Below are 16084 nucleotides of genomic sequence, written 5' to 3' on the forward strand. Positions count from 1 at the left end.
CCTGCAATTGATACAGCTACTGGAGCAGTGTTCCCCTTGGAGTGAGCTCACTAGCAATTCAAGTGAGGGTGTGGGGTGATTGACATACTTGCAGCAGTGCAGGGGAAGGGGGAAGGGGCTTTGGCTGTCCTGGTCACAGTTGTTCTCCAGCCACTTGCCCTGTACATATTTTGGGGAGAGCTTCCCTTTGGTATTTGGTCAGATGAACTTCTCTGCTCTTCCCTGCTCACCCTACCCACAGCCCCTTCCCTCCCCTCCAGCTTTTTTTTTTTTTTTTGGTCCGGTTGTGGGGCCTGAACTCGGCCTGGGTGCTGTCCCTCAGCTCTTCAGCTCAAGGCTAGCGCTCTACCACTTGAGCCACAGCACCACTTCCGGCCTTTTTTTCTGCTTATGTGGTGCGGAAGACTCGAAGCCAGGGCCTCATGCATGCAAGGCAAGCACTCTACCACTGAGCCACCTTCCCAGCCTCCCAGCTTTTTTAAAAAGCAGCTTTTGGCTAGATTTCTTCTGCCATCTTTACACAAATGTGTTTGATATTCACCCTGTCACCCTTCACTCTAAGAGCACGTGTTCACCACTGACTGACACAATTCTTTTGGTCACGTGACCGACAGCTTTTCCATGTGCTTGTCTAGCTGTGGTTTTTCCATAGGTGCTTGTTTCGTTGGCACAAGCATTGGTAGCTAATGGTGATGGCGTTTTTGCGGGAGCAGGGGTGGAGCGTCTGGAGGGAGGCCCTGCTTGGATTGGCTTGTCTGGCGCATGGAACATGGGAAGGCCTCAATGTTGAACCACCTGCAGAGGGTTTTTGGTTTTTTTTTAGTTTTTACTCGGGTCAATATTGACTTCATGTGTCTTAATTTGTACAGATGGCCTCCCCTTAAGTTGATAGAACAATTTTCTTGCCAGTCCTGGGGCTTGGACTCGGCCTGGGCACTGTCCCTAAGCCTCTGTGCTCAAGACTAGCACTGCACCACTTGAGACACTGATCCTCACATCTCAGCCTCCTGAGTGAGATTACAGATGGGAGCCACCACCGTGTGGCTTTAGAACACTTCAAAACAATTTGCCTTAGCATCTAGGACTGGAGGCGGTGTGGGCCTCCAGGATGGCTGATCACGGCCTCCAAAGCTCTTTCATTATGTGCCTTATTCGTTGGTGTTTACTATGGTAGAATGTGTGTCCCTGGGGAAATAACAGCACACATCTTGCCACTTCCGCTGGGCGCTGGTGGCTCACACCTGCCATCCTAGCTTCTCAGGAGGCTGAGATTGTGGTGCAAAGCCAAGCCCAGGCAGAAAAGTTGTCCACGAGTCTGTCCCCAGTGAATCACCAAAAAGCCTGCAAGTGGAGAAAGGGCTTCAAGCAGTAGAATGTAAGTCCTGAACAAAACAGCTCAGGGTCAGCACCCGGGCCCTGAGTTCAGACCCCCGTCAATACACACAGGACCAGGAAGTATGGAGAGAGGAGGAAGAAGGGCTGAGGCAGTTGCTTCCCCAAGGCTTGGAGCCTCAGCCTGGGAGGGAAAGCAGGAGGAGGGATGGTGTAGAGAGGACAGAAGTTTCCAGCATGTTCCAGCAGGGCAGGGTGAGGAGGCTGTGGAGCCACCAGGAAAGAGGGCTAAGGGTCTGACAAGGCCACAAGCACCCAGCCCAGGCCTGGCCACGGCAGGGCTCATGAACGTTTATTGACCAAAAGCCACAGAGCAGCGATCCCAGTCAGCTCCATTTGGGCGGGATGGTGAAGGCACTAAAGGCTTGTGGCTCTTGGGGCTGAAGATGGGGCGGCTCACCGCTGGGTCTCTTTTTTTCCTCTGTCCTTGGGCTTCTAGCTGGGCAAGGGCTTGAGGGTAAAAGGCACAGGGGCCTGGGGGGTCGCCCCACTTCCTCCACCACAGAGCGCGGGCCACCGGTCCCTCTCCTTGTCTGACCGTCGGTCGCCTCTGCGGCCCTGGCTCACACCTGGGGGATGGGGTAGGAGGCGCAGGCCGCCAGGCCACACATGTTCTTCCCTCGCTCGATGAGGAAGTACCTGGGGGAAGAGGGGCGGCTAAGGCCTCTGGGGTGTTCCCCACCCACAGGCCTTTCTGGAATGTTCTGCTACTCACTACGACCTGACTTGGACCCAGTGAATTTCCTCATCTGGCGGACGTGACTGGAAATCTTCTCTCTTAAGCCACCAAATGAACTTGCTTTCTATCTACTCAGGATGAGTTGGGACTCCCAGCCTGGGGCTTGAACTTGGGGCTTCTCGAAGCCTCTAGCCACAGCTCCACTTCTTTTTTTGCTGGTTAACTGGAGATACAAGTCTCTCAGGTTTGTCTGGCCGGGCTGGCTCTGAGCCATGATCCTCAGATCTCTGCCTCCTGAGTGGCTGGGATTACAGGCGTGAGCCTAGGGCTTCATCTCTCCCCCAACACCTACGGGGACTGGGAAGCTGCTCACCCTTTGTCCCCCCAATAGGGACCCCAGGAGTTTTTCACAATCCAGTAGGGGACCCCATTTTCTTCTCCATAGCCGACCGCCAGCACTGCGTGGTTGACTTTATCTGGAGTTTTATGACAGGTAGTACTAGGAACAAAGTAAAAATGGGTTATTAGTGAGGAAAGACCATGCATGCCACGATCCCCTCAGTGCTGAGTGTGTGTGTGTGCACGCACACGTGTGTGTGCACCAGTGCTGGGCTTGAACTCTGGGCCTGGGCGCTGTCCCTCAGCTCTTCAGCTCAAGGCTAGCACTCTACTACTTGAGCCACTGCGCCACTTCTGGTTTTCTGGAGGTTAATTGGAGATAAGAGTCTCATGGACTTTCCTGCCTGGGCTGGCTTTGAACCACACTTCTTAGATCTCAGCCTCCCGAATAGCTGGGATTACAGGCACCAGCACCATCACCCAACACAAATGTTTGCCATGTTTTTCTGAGCTAGTGGAGGCCCTGGGTGGAGGGTGGAGGAGGCTCTGGGCTCGGTATGGCCCTGGCTCTGCCGTTCCCTGGTGAGGCTTGGATATCCTTCCTGACCTGACCCAGCCGTGGGCCCCACCCCTGGGTGGCCCAGAACCAGAGGGGACCCTGGGGGCCACGCAGCACCCGGCTGGTGTAGGAGCATCTGCTGGCTCCTGGAGCCCCACTCACCTGGAGTAAACCCCACTTTTATACATCATGAAGTCTTCTGTCACCTCGAAGGCGAAGCTCACAGGGTTGTAGAGAGCCACGGCCTCCACCATGGCTGCCTCATCGTTCTGTGGGCGGACATGACAGACAGCATCATGGGCTGGGGGGTGTGTGTGTGTAAATCCCACTTCGTGAGCAGAAACTGGGCCCTGGAAGGGCCTTTGGGCATTTTTGCCTCGACTTAGCCTTGTCCCTACAGACTGGTGCTCTACCACCTGAGCCACAGTTCCACTTCCAGCTTTTGGTGGTTAACTGGAGATAAGAGTCTCATGGACTTTTTGGTGGGGCTGGCCTTGAACCGTGATCCTCAGATCTCAGCCTCCTGAGTAGCTGGGATGACAGGTGGGAGCCACCAGTATCTGACTCAAGAGTTTTTTTTAGTTGGCTTCTAACTCTTCCTTCCTGAGTTCGGCCTCTCCCCTCTCATCCTGTGTAGATCCCCCTCCCTCCCACGTCCCTCCACAGGGCACAGCATGGCCTCGCTCTCACAACCGCCCCTAGGCTCAGGGGCCTGAAGGGAGGGCTTCGCAGCCCGTCTCTGCCCCAGGACCTGAGCACATACTCAGTCAGTCTAGGAAACCGTTGAAAAAGCCTAGGGATTGTTCAGTGCAATAACGGGAAGACTCAGAAGGTGGAGAACAAGGGCGGAGTCTCCTGAGTAGGCCCTGCCCCTTGGAGCAAAGGTAGGGGAAGGGGTGGGTAGGTGAGAGCAGAGGCAGGCCTGCTGGACAAAAAGTTAGTGAAACCTCATAGCAACAGTGTGAGCTGGGTTCTGGTGGTGAAGCCTGTAATCCCAGCTACTTAGGCTGAGATCTGAGGATTGCTACTTGAGGCCTGGGAAGTAAAGCCCATGAGACGCATACTTTCAGTGAGCCAACAAAAAGCTCAAAGTAGAGCTGTTGCTCAAGTGGCACAGTGCCCAAGCCCCAGGACTGTCACAAGAACCAGGGAGGGGCCTCGGGTTGTAGAGTGCCTGTCAAGCAGGCTGCAGGCCCTCCGTTAAAAGTCCCCGCGGGTGGTCTGCACCCCACACAGCTCCAACCCAGTGCGAGGGTCTGGATCAGCTCACGTTACCATCCAAGGTGAGGGCACAGGTTCTGTGAGCAGAGGCCAGGGCTCTGAGAACAGGAGGAGGAGAGGAGGGCGGAGAGAAGCCCGCCCGCCCTCCCTCCCTCCCGGCTCCTGAGGTGGACAAAGAAATCAGGTGGCTCCTTCTAGACGCTTGTAGACATGGGGAGTCCAGGGGGCTCAACACAGACTGGCAGATGTCACACGGGCCTGACCAGCACCCTTTCCACAAACGTCCCTCGACCTGAACACCGCAGCCGCACTACAGCTGCACCTCTGCACTGCGTGTGTACCTCTTCACCGCGTCTGCATTGCACCTGCACCCCTGCGCCACCTCTGCATCACATCTGCACCCCTGCACCGCATCTGCACCCCTGCACCGCATCTGCACCTCTGCATGGCATCTGCACCCCTGCACCGCATCTGCACCACCTCTGCACCTCACTTGTACCTCTGCACCGCATCTGCACCACATCCGTACGGCATCTGCACTGGGCTCCAGTCCAGGCCCAGGACCAAAGGATTCTATCCAACTTCTCCGTGGACTGCAGTGCTCACAGCCCTCGGCAGGGGGAGCCCGTGAGCCAGAGCAAGTGGCTAAGGCGGGTTACAGGGGTGAGGACCCTGAGCCCTGGTTCTGGAAATGCCAGGACTTCAGTTCCAGTCCAGCCTCCACCTTGGCTGGGCAGCCTGGGGCATGACAGACACTCTGAGCCTGTTGCCTCTTTCCCAGGGTTCCTTGTCTATAGGAGAGGGCAATGCACGGCAGACAACTCAAGCTGTTAGGCACTATAGCCCTGCAGGGGCGGGGCAGGCGGGGGGAGGCGGAGGCTGACTGGTACCCTGCATTGCCATCATAGCCCTGCAGGGGCGGGGCAGGCAGGGGGCAGGTGGAGGCTGACTGGTAGACCCACACTCCAGGCACTGACGTCACTCACACGCTTCCTCTGTTCTAGTAGACGGGGATTCTGGTCTGCTGCCTTCTTTTCTTTTCTGTTTAATGGCACTGAGGTCTTAGGCCTGGACCCAGGCAGGCCGGGTCACTCTGTCGCTGGGCCAGGCCTCCAGCTCCTTTTGTACTGGAGATTTTGAAGCAGGATCTGGATGCTTTGTCTAGGAGGTCACTGGGACCACGATCCTCCTAGTTTATGCGTCCTGTAGTAGCCAGGCCGACAGGTGTGCACCATCGTACCCAGCTATCACTGAGAAAGGGGGTTAACTTTTTTTTTTTTTTTTGCCTAGGCTGGCTTCCTGAACCATGACCGTCCTGATCACAGCTTCCCGTGCTGTGGGAAGTGTGAGCCACTGCCCTGGCTCCCTGTTTGCATTTTCCACACAAGAGGCAGACCCTCCAGCCTGGAGCCTCTCGTGGACCCGGAGCTCAGAAGCCAAGTATTCCACTGGTCCAGGACTTCCAGACTGCCATCCTGCTGAGTGCGCGTCAAGCGGAGGAAGCCAGCCGGCGCCTGCGCATCAGAGCACAGTCCCCAGGCAGGGGCCGGCCGGCACTCACCAGCGTGATGTTGGCGACATCCTTGACAAACGCGATGGCCTTCTGGGGCTGGAACTTGCAGTTGCTGTTCTGCTCCGGGCAGGCAGACGATGGAAGGCAAGTTAAAGACACCCTGCCCAAGACGGCGTCTGCCCACTCCAAAAGGAAACTCCCAGCCGGGCACTAATGCTCACACCTATAATCCCAGCTACTCAGGAGGCTGAGATCTGAGGGCAGGAAAGTCTATGAGACTCTCATCTCCAACACACCACCAAAAAACAGGAAGTGGTGCTGTGGCTCAAAGTGGTAGAGCACTAGCCTTGAGTACAAAAGCTCAGGGACGGTGCCCAGGCCCTGGATTCAAGTCTAGCACTGGCACAAAAGATGACAGCATCTCACAGGCAGAAGCTACGTGCCCGAAGGCCTTGGTGAGGGGGTCACTGCAGGAATGACTGGAAACATCATGCTGAGCACTCAGGGGCCGGGCTGGCCCTGGCGCGCTCTGGCAGAGGTGGGCACCACCGGGCGGGCCGACACAGCACCAGGCAATGTGGCCAGAAATGGAGTGAGAGCCTGTGTGGTGGGGAGGGGTGGGAGGGTCAGCCCAGAGAGCTGTGCTGACCAAACAGAGGCAGAACACAGCACAGCACAGGGGCGGGCGGGCCCAGAGCCTGAGACTCAGCAAGGGGCTGGGGCTGATTGGCTGGTGCATTGATTGGTTGATGTGTTGATTGGCTAATGTGTTGGTTGGTTGATACACTGATTGGCTGATGGGAAGTCAGGTGTGGCTGGGGTGAGGAGGGGAGACTTGAAGTCGCCAGAGGGCTGAGAACAAGACCCCACTGCAGTCGGACGGAGATGAACCTAGTGGCTTGGGGCAGGCTGCCACACCCTTTGTTTTGGTGCCAGTAGTGGGGCTTATTAATGCTGAAGACAGGGGTGCTCTACCCCTTGAGCCACACCTCTATTCTAGCTTTTTGGTGGCTCACTGGAAATATAAGTATTAAGAGACTTTCCTGCGTGTACTCCTTTTGAATTGAGATCTAACGATCTCAGCCACCTGAGTAGCTGGGATTACAGGCGTGAGTACCAGTGCCCAGCCATGCTCTCTGTGGAAGCAAGGGACAGGGAGAATGGTGGGGCCCAAAGGAGCCCTTGGGAAGTCTGCATGGTCAGCAGGCTGCCTGGGAGAGGGCCTGGGGGTCAGCGGCCGACATGGGGCAGGGCCCCCAATGAGGCTGGAGCACCAGGGGGTGCCCAGATGTGGGAGGGATGGGGGATGGGGAGGAGACAGAGTCCCTGCCCACCATGAGCATGAGGGCTTAGGCCAGGGAGGCAGGGAGGAGGGAGGAGGAACGGTGGTGGAGGCCCCCGAATTACCTTGCCTTTGTAGGGGTAGGTGTCCTCTCCCATGATGCCCTTGTTGTAAAGGATGTACTCGAAGGCCTGGCTGGGGAGCCCCCTGAGGAGAGCGCACGCAGGTGAGCACCCCGAGCCTGGCCTCAGAGACAGGTGAGGGGGGGCAGCTGGAGGCGGAGATGTCAGAATCAAGTTCAGCACACTTGCCAGGCACTGGTAGCACATGCCTGTCGTCCCAGCTACTCAGGAGGCTGAGAGCTAAGGATCCCAGGATGGGAGGTGTTTCCCACACGCCCAGTCCCTAGTATGCCACCAGGAGGCGCTGTGGAAAGAGGATGGACGACAGGAAGCAGCAGCAGACAGGCTGAGCTTGGGCCGCAGCCCCGCCCTAGCCTGGCTGCATGGACTCTCCCAGCAGGCTGGACACTGGGGTGTGAACAGGGCCCTGTCTGTGGCGGCTGCTGGATCTGACAGTGGCGACTACTGGAAGAGAGGGTTGGGGGGAGGGGAGGGGAGGGGAGGGATGTACCCTTGACAGCCATGATTGTTGAAGTCCTGGGCGCAGTCCACCAGCTGCTGCTCAGCCTGGAGGGAAAGCACGAACCCCAGTGAACCCAAGGCTGGGGGGACTCAGCACAGAGATGCCGACTTCCCCTAGCTGATGCCCGTGACCAACCAGCATCGTGTCAAGATGACATGATCAGCCAGGCACTGGTGCTCACGCCTGCAATCCCAGCTACTCAGGAGGCTGAGATCTGAGGATCCAGGTACAAAGCCAGCCCAAGAAGGAAAATCTGAAGTGGAGCTATGGCTCAAGGGGTAGAGCACCAGCCTTGAGCAAAAAAAAAAAAAACCAAAAGCTCAGGGACGGCGCTCAGGCCCTGAGTTCGAGCCCCAGCCCTGGCCACCCACATCCTCGGGGTCACCATCTTACCAGAGACAGCATCTTGCCGCTGGCGATGGCCACGGCGGACTCCAGTGCGCCGGTGGTGGAGAAGGTCCAGCAGCTGCCGCACGCGCCCTGTGGAGGCCACAGGAAGTCAGCAATGCCCCCCTCACCCTGTGAGGCCTAGGTGTCCCCTGCACCCCACTGCAGAGTCTGGCTCTTCTGAGTCCCCCTACCCCCTTGTGATGTGACTGCCTTGCTATGCGGCCCCAACTGGCCTCAAACACACAATCTTACTGCCTCTCCAGTGTTGGGACTACAGGCATATGCCGCCATGCCCGGCAGAAAGCTAGTTTTGAAGCCCCTCTGTCATGAGACCTTGAGGAAACCACCTTGTCTCTGTTTCTAGAAAGCAATAGGTCTGCGAGGGGACCCGATGCCGAGCTTGCCACTGTTGGCTGAGCATAGAACAGCCACCCGGGACTCCATGGGTCCCTTCCAGTGCGCAAGACTTTCCTGCCTCCCAGATATGATGAGCATGGGAGGGTGTGGCACTGGGCCCACAGGACTTCTTAGAAAGTTAAAAAAAAAAAAAGCCAAGTGGTGCTGATGGCTCACGCCTGTCATCCCAGCTACTCAGGAGGCTGAGATCTGAGGATCACAGTTCAAGGCCAGCCCAGGCAGGAAAGCCTGAGAGTCTCTTCTCTCTAATTAACATCAAAAAGCCAGAAGAAGTGGAGCTGTGGCTCAAAAGGCCAAGAACCAGTCTTGAGTGGAAAAAGTTAAGGGACAGCGCTTAGGCCTGAGTTCCAGTCTCAGTACGGGCACATCTGAGCATGTACGTGCACACACGTACCCATACAAATGTGAAAAAAAAATTTTTGTTTTGGTCTTAAGGCAGGGAGTCGAACTTGGTCCATGTTGCCGCCACTTGCTGGCTGGTGCTCTACCAACTGCACCACACCTCCGCCCCGTCACAAGTTTTCTCATGCAGTTTCAGTGGAAAGCCAAGCGTGTGCAGAAAAGCTGCTCAATTGGGGCCGCCAGGGGGCGCTGCGCCCACTGCGTGCACCTCCTCTATGTCTAGCCTGGTGTAGGCCATGCTGGACGGGGCTCCCTCACAGCCCCTCTGGAACCAGCCGGGACTGGATCCACGGGGGGTGCAGGGCAGGGGGAGGAGGCCACAGGAGGCAGGTAGGAATGGATCCTGGTGCCTAATCTCTGAGGAGCACAGGAAGCATGAAGCATGTTTTGGATGACAACAGGGCAGTCCTGGGACTCACAGGTAAGTATAGGTATCCTGAGAGATGGAAGGGGGAGCCACGTGTCAACTTCAGTGATGTATGTGTGTGTACGTGCGCGGGTGCGCATGCGCATGCCGGTACTGGGACTTGAACTCAGGGCCTAGGCACTGTCCTTTAGCTTTTCCACTCCAGAAAGGTGCTCTACCACTTGAGCCATGGCTCCACGTCTGACTTCTTGCTGGTTTCACTGGAGCTAAAGTCTCACGGACGTTCCTTGCCTGGGTTGATTTCAAACAATGATCTTCAGATCTCAGTCTCTTGAGTGGCTGGGATGACAGGCGTGAGCCACCAGTGCCTGGCAAGCAGCTAGATTATTCATAAAACAACCACCTCAGGGCTGGAGGACAAGGAAGAGCAGAGTCGCAGCTGAGCAGTGGGCGGAGGCTGCGGTGATTCTCGGAGCTTCCCCTCCGGCTCACTCCCTGCAAACCTGGCCACTGTAAGAAAGCCTGGGCCTCCTGCGTATATACCTGGTTCTTCACCGCGGAGACAAATTTCCCTTTCTTCCGCCAGTCCACAGAGGGTGGGTAAGGCCCAGTTCCCCGAAGGTAGTTGCTTTTGGTGGCTGAGCAATTCTGAAACAACCAAAATACATAATTTTCAGGAAAAAGGACAAGAATACCTTTGGTCTCCCCTCTACTCACCCCAAAAGTGGAATTAAAGTGGAATTGGCAAGCAGGGTGCTGGTGGTTCATGACTCATTTTAGCTCATCGGGAAGCTGAGATATGAGGGTGAAAATTCAAAGCCACCCAAGCAGTAATGTCCATGAGATTCTTTTTGTGTGTGTGTCAGTTGTGGAGCTTAAACTCAGGGCCTGGGTGCTGTCCCTGAGCTGTTTTGCTCAAGGCTAGCACTCTACCACTCTGAGCCACAGCACCACTTCTGGTTTTCCGGTGGTTCATTGGACAGAAGAGTCTCAGAAGCCAGGTGCCAGTGGCTCACGCTTATATTTCTAGCTTGAGTAGCTAGGAAGGCTGAGATCTGAGATCAGGAGGCTGAGATCTGAGAACTGCAGTTCAAAGCCAGCCCAGGCAGGAACATCCATGAGACTCTTATCTCTAATGAACCACCAGAAAACCAGAACTGGTGCTGTGGCTCAAGTGGTAGAGCACTCACCTTGAGCTGAAGAGCTGAGGGACAGCGCCCAGGCCCAGAGTTCAAGCCCCACAACGGACCAAAAAAAAAAAAAAAAAGTCTCAGAGACTTTTCTTTCCCTGGGCTGGCTTCAAACCATGATCCTCAGATCTCAGCCTCCTGAGTAGCTAGGATGACAGGCCACAGGCCATCGGCACTTGGCCATGAAATTCTTATCTCCAATTAGCCATCAAAAGGCTAGAAGTGGAGGTACGGCTCAAGTGGCAGAACACCAACCTTGAGCAGAAAAAGCTAGAGTGGGAGGCCCTGACTTCAGGCCCTAGTTCAGGTATGGAAAAGAAACCAACCAACCAAAACAAACAAACAAAACCCAACTCTCAATTTCCACTAAGCCCCTTTATTATTTTATGGTGTAAAGCTAGATCAGAGTACATACTGCCACAACCAGCGCCTGGACTGAGCAGGAGACCCTTGCTACTTGCCTACACACACACACACACACACACACACACACACACACACACACACACACCCTCCTTATCCCTCATTGGCTGCAGTTGAAGATAAAATCGCATCTAGACAAGCAGAGTGGGCCAAAGATTTGAGGGGAAAAAATGCATTTTTTTGGGGGGGGGTTTGCTCGTCCCAGAGCTTAAATTCAGGGCCTGTCACTGTCCCTGAGCTGCTTTTTGCTCAAGGCTAGCTCTCTACTCCTTGAGCCACAGTGCTACTTCTGGCTTTTTGGTGGTGCACTGGCGAGAAGAGCTTCATAGGCTTTTCAGTTCAGTCTGGCTTCGAACTGCGAATCTCACATCTGGGGTGGCGTTTCAATGAATCACACCTACCTGGGGCAGCGTCCAAAGATATTTGTGTTTGATTTCAGCGAAACTCAAGTCTGAAAACTGGTTGAGCGCCACTGGAAGGGAAGAAGAGGAAGACTGAAGGAGAGACGCTTATGCAGTGGCTAATTAAGAGTTTTCTGTTTATAGACTATAACTAGACTCCACTAATTAATTGTTTTGTGTGTGCCCGTACCGGGAGGTTTGAACTTAGGTTCTCATACTCTAACTTAGCTTTTCCTGATCAAGACAGGTGTTCTACCATTTGAGCCATTTCTGGCTTTTTGCTGGTTCACTGGAGATAAAAATATCTCAGAGACTTTCCTGCCCAGGCCGACTTTGAACCATGATCTCCAGATCCCAGTCTCCTGAATAGCTGGGATGACAGGTATAAGCACCACTGCCCAGCCTGAGTCTCTGTTGCTGACAATCCCAAATTCCTGATGGGTTCTGAGAGGCCCTAGCCCCTCTTCCCAAAGGGCATGGAGGAAGGGCACCCCGGGTACTTTTATTTGAAATTTTTATTATTATTATTATTTTTTTTGCCAGTCCTGGGCTTGAACTCAGGGCCTGGCACTATCCCTGAGCTCCATTTGCTCAAGGCTAGCCCTCTACCATTTGAGCCATAGTGCCATGTCCAGCTTTTTTCTGTGTTTGTGGTACTGAGGAATCGAACCCTCACATGCAGCCCCCACCCAGTCCTTTTTTTTTTTTGGGGTCTGGTCGTAGGGCCTGAACTCTGGGCCTGGGCGCTGTCCCTCAGCTCTTCAGCTCAAGGCTAGCTCTCTACCACTTGAGCCACAGCGCCACTTCCGCCTTTTCTCTTTTTGCTTATGTGGTGCTGAGGAATTGAACCCAGGGCCTCAGGCATGCAAGGCAAGCGCTCTACCACTGAGCCACCTTCCCAGCCCCCGCCCAGTACTTTTAAATGTGTGGTTCCTCTTGTTGTGGGCGTTGATCTTCCTCCAGTTGCTGGCGAATGTCTGGAGCCTCTGTTGGTATTCCTCCGCGCTGTACATTTTTTGATGCTGAAACAACATTCATCATTCGTCAATACATCATGGAAGCAGCTTGCTGCGCAGAGGCAGGGCAGTGAGTTTCCTCTCTGCCATCCTCCTCCTCCTCCTCCTCCTCTTCACCATCACCATCACCATCACCATCAATCATCATTATCATCATTTTCTGTGCTGGTCCTGGGGCTTGAATTCAAGGCCTGCTGTTTCAATCTTTTTGGCTCAAGGCTGGTGCTCTACCCCTTGAGCCACAGCTCTGCTTCTGGCATTTTTGGTGGTTCATTGGAGATAAGAATCTCACTGGCTTTTCTGTCTGGGCTGGCTTAGAACTTCGATCCTCAGATCTACAAAGGTGCTTTGAGCACAGAATATAGAAAGGAATTTCATCTCTTTCTTTCTTTCTTTCCTTCCTTCCCCCCATCTCTCTCCTTTCTTTCTTTCTTTCTTTCTTTCCCAGTACTGGGGCTTGAACTCAGGGCCTGAGCACTATCTTTGAGCTTTTTTTGCTTAAGGCTAGGGTAGCCCTTAACTGCTTGAGCCACATCTCTACTTCTGGCTTTCTGGACACACAAGAAGTGTCACAAACTTTTCTGTCCAGGCTGGCTTCAAACCTCAATCCTCAGATCTCAGCCTCCAGAATGCTTAGGATTATGGGCGTGAGCCACCATGCCTGGCTATGAATCTCATTCTGAAAGGCTCCCAGCCACACTCGTGGATGGGGGCTGCTTTCTGCTACTAGTTCTTCCTTAGGGTTTGCAAATCATGAAGTCTGAAAGCCCCTAGGACTTTCCTTCCAAATCTGGTGTTGTTTGGTTTAATAATAGGAAACTTGAGAGGTGAAAAACTTCAGAAAGAAGAAGTTGGGCACTGACCTGAATCATCCAAGACTTGAAGTGAAACTTCTCTGTTAAGAAAGAAAATTAAAATTAGATCGGGGTCATTGTTCTTGATCTGCATTTTAGAAAACAAGACACCACAGATAAATGTTACTTAATTCTGAGTGCAAAAATGGAACTCAATACTGTTTTATACCCTACAGTAATTTTGAAAAATAGCAAATGTTTTTCTCATAGTGGACAGAAAGAGAGAGAGAAAAGGGAGGGAGGGAGGGAAGGAGGGAGGCAGAGAGAGACAGAGAGGAAAGATATCTCCCCCCTCCCCCACCCTCCCCTCCCCACCAACCAGGGCCTCACTGTATAGCCCTAATTGGTCTCAAACTCATGATCCTCCTACTTCAGCCTGCTGGGTGCTGGGATTACAGGCATGCACACCACACCAAGCAGTAAGAAAGTTTTGGGGGTTTTTGTGTGCTAGAGTTGCAACTTGAACTCGGTGCCTCGTGATCTCCACTCTCTTTTGCTTTCTTCCCTCAAGGCTGGCACTCACTTGAATATTTGCCATTTATTTATTTGTTTGTTTATTTTCTTTGCCAGTTCTGGGGCTTGAACACGACCTGGGCACTGTCCCTTAGCTTTTTCACTCAAGGTTGGTGCTCTACCACTTGAGCCATGCCTCCATTTCCAGCTTGTTGCTGGCTCATTGAAGAGTCTCACAGATTTTCCTGCCTGGGCTGGTTTTGAACTGGGAGACACAGAGATGTCTCCTGAGTAGCTGGTGATGACAGGTACAAGCCTCCACAATTTTATATCCATGGGTTTAGGGTGATGAGAGGAAAGGGGGGCTTCTGGAAGCAAAGGGCCTCGAACATCGGCCCTGGTGGAATCCGCTCTCCATGTTTGCAGGGGGCACACCCCAGGATGTACCTCATTACTATTCACACACACACACACACACACACACACACACACACACATTTTTTTTTTTCAGTCATAGGGCTTGAACTCTGGGCCTGGGCACTGTCTCTCAGCTCTTCAGCTCAAGGCTAGCGCTCTACCACTTGAGCCACAGTGCTACTTCTGGCCTTCTCTGCTTATGTGGTGCTAAGGAATCGAACCCAGGGCCTCATGCATGCAAGGCGAGCACTCTACCACTGAGCCACCTTCCCAGCTACCATTCAATACTAAAATCTCCTTTTTTGGCTCCTAGATTTGCTTCAGAAACCAAGCTGGGGCCATGTTCCCTGGGGAAGTGTCTCCCCGCTAACACACACCTGAGCAGTGCTTCAGGGGGTCTCCAGTCCTGGGTTAGGGGCCCGACATAGTCGGCAATTTCAAAGAATCCAGCCTCAACTGAGGACCCTGGCTTGCGGCAGGGAAGTTCAGGGCTGGCCTGTGCATCTGGGGGCTTCCAAAGAGTGAGTAGAATGAAACCCTGGCTCCCCGCCCCCCATTTTAAACTCAAGGACTTATGTTCTTACTTGGCTTTTTCTTTCCTCTACGCTAAAGCCCTACCACTTGAGCCGCACCTCCATTTGCAGTTTTTTGCGGGTTCACTGAAGATAAAGAGTCTCAAGGATTTTTTTTTTGCCCTAGATGCTTTTGATTCTCAGATCTCATCCTCCTGAGTAGCCAGGATTACAGGCATGAGCCATAAATAACAACATGTGACACCCAGACACATGCTTTTATTTTTAGTTACTTTATTTTTATTTATATTCTGCCAGTCCTGGGGCTTGAAGTCCTGGGCACTGTCCCTGACCTTCTTTTGCTCAAGGTGAGCACTCTACTACTTGAGCCACAGTGCCACTTCTGGCCTTTTCTGTTTATGTGGTACTGAGGAATCGAATCTGGGGCTTCATGCATGCTAGACAAGCACTCTACCACAAAGCCACATTCCCAGCCCCCAGACACCTGTTTTTCTATACGGAGTTTCCTAGGGCTTAAAAGAATTGGGAGGAAGCCAGGTGCTGGTGGTTCACACCTGTAATCCCAGCTACTCAGGAGGCTGAGACCTGAGGATCACAGTTTGAAGCCAGCTTGAGCAGGAAAGTCTGTGAAACTATTATCTCCAATGAACCACCAGAAAATCAGAAGTGGTGATGTGGCTCCAAGTGGTAGAGCACTAGCCTTGAGCACAAAAGCTCAGGGGCAGAGCCCAGGCCCTGTGTTCAAGCACCATGACCACCACCACCAACAAACAAAGGTGGAGGGAAATGAATAATACCGTGCAGTACCTGAGCATATGAAATTGAAATTCCAATGTCCATAAATAAACAATAGCACAAACCCCTCATTGGTTTATTTAACCTACTGACCCTGACCTCTCTCCTTCCACAGCCGTGAAAGTGACTACAGAGACTGAACGGCACACAAAGCTGAAATATTTACTAGCAGGTCTTCACAGGGCTTTGCCACGCCCTGCTTTAAAGCCAGCTCTTCAGTGCCAACCTTGCTCGCTCCTGGTGGGCCACTTGCCAAGGTAAAGCAAAGCCGTGGCCGCCTGGGGCGGCGGGCTGGCCTGGAGCCCAGGGCCTGGGGCCCTTCCTTCCAGAACAGGTGGAGGAGGAAGGGCTGAGGCAGTCAGAGCAGACAAGACTCAGCCTAGCACTTGGAGAGCGCCCCAGGGCGCTGTGGGGGCTCAGGGGCTGCAGGGGGTCGCAGATTCTGAGGAGTCTCTGGCACCAGGCTTGCTCCCAAGAGGGGTTTACAACACTGCACACGACATTATATGGATGTGCCCGTCCTGGGGCTAGAACTCCAGGCCTGGGCGCTGTCCCTGAGCTCTTTTGCTCAAGGCTGGAGCTCTACCATTTGAGTCCCAGCTCCGCCTCTAGCTTCTGGCCGGCTGATGGACGATCAGAGCCTCAGGGCCTTTCCTGCCTGGGCGGGCTTTGAACCGTGACCCTCCTATCTCGGCCTCGGGAGGAGAAGCTGGGGTTGCAGGCGTGTGCACCGGTGTCAACGCGCGACACCCGGGCCCCCGCGTCCAGCGAGGGCGGCCGCGCGCGATCGCGCCGG

At 54.0% G+C, this 16084-nt stretch overlaps 1 protein-coding gene across 1 annotated transcript; it reads right to left on the reverse strand.

Annotated features, from left to right (window-relative positions):
* Positions 1-1663: 1663 nt before the first annotated feature.
* Ctsh (cathepsin H) lies at positions 1664-13134 on the reverse strand. Its single transcript, XM_013012045.1, has 11 exons — positions 13100-13134; positions 12137-12242; positions 11221-11291; positions 9750-9854; positions 8024-8110; positions 7619-7674; positions 7111-7192; positions 5752-5820; positions 3132-3238; positions 2445-2570; positions 1664-2031 (listed from the first exon to the last, which is right to left on the reverse strand). Exons 1-11 carry the CDS (start codon positions 13106-13108, stop codon positions 1956-1958), a joined length of 894 nt encoding a protein of 297 aa, XP_012867499.1. The 5' UTR covers positions 13109-13134; the 3' UTR covers positions 1664-1955.
* Between the last annotated feature and the right edge of the window lie 2950 nt (positions 13135-16084).

This window comes from Dipodomys ordii, unplaced genomic scaffold (assembly GCF_000151885.1).
Source record: "Dipodomys ordii isolate 6190 unplaced genomic scaffold, Dord_2.0 Scaffold15, whole genome shotgun sequence".
NCBI classification, from domain to species: Eukaryota; Metazoa; Chordata; class Mammalia; order Rodentia; family Heteromyidae; genus Dipodomys; species Dipodomys ordii.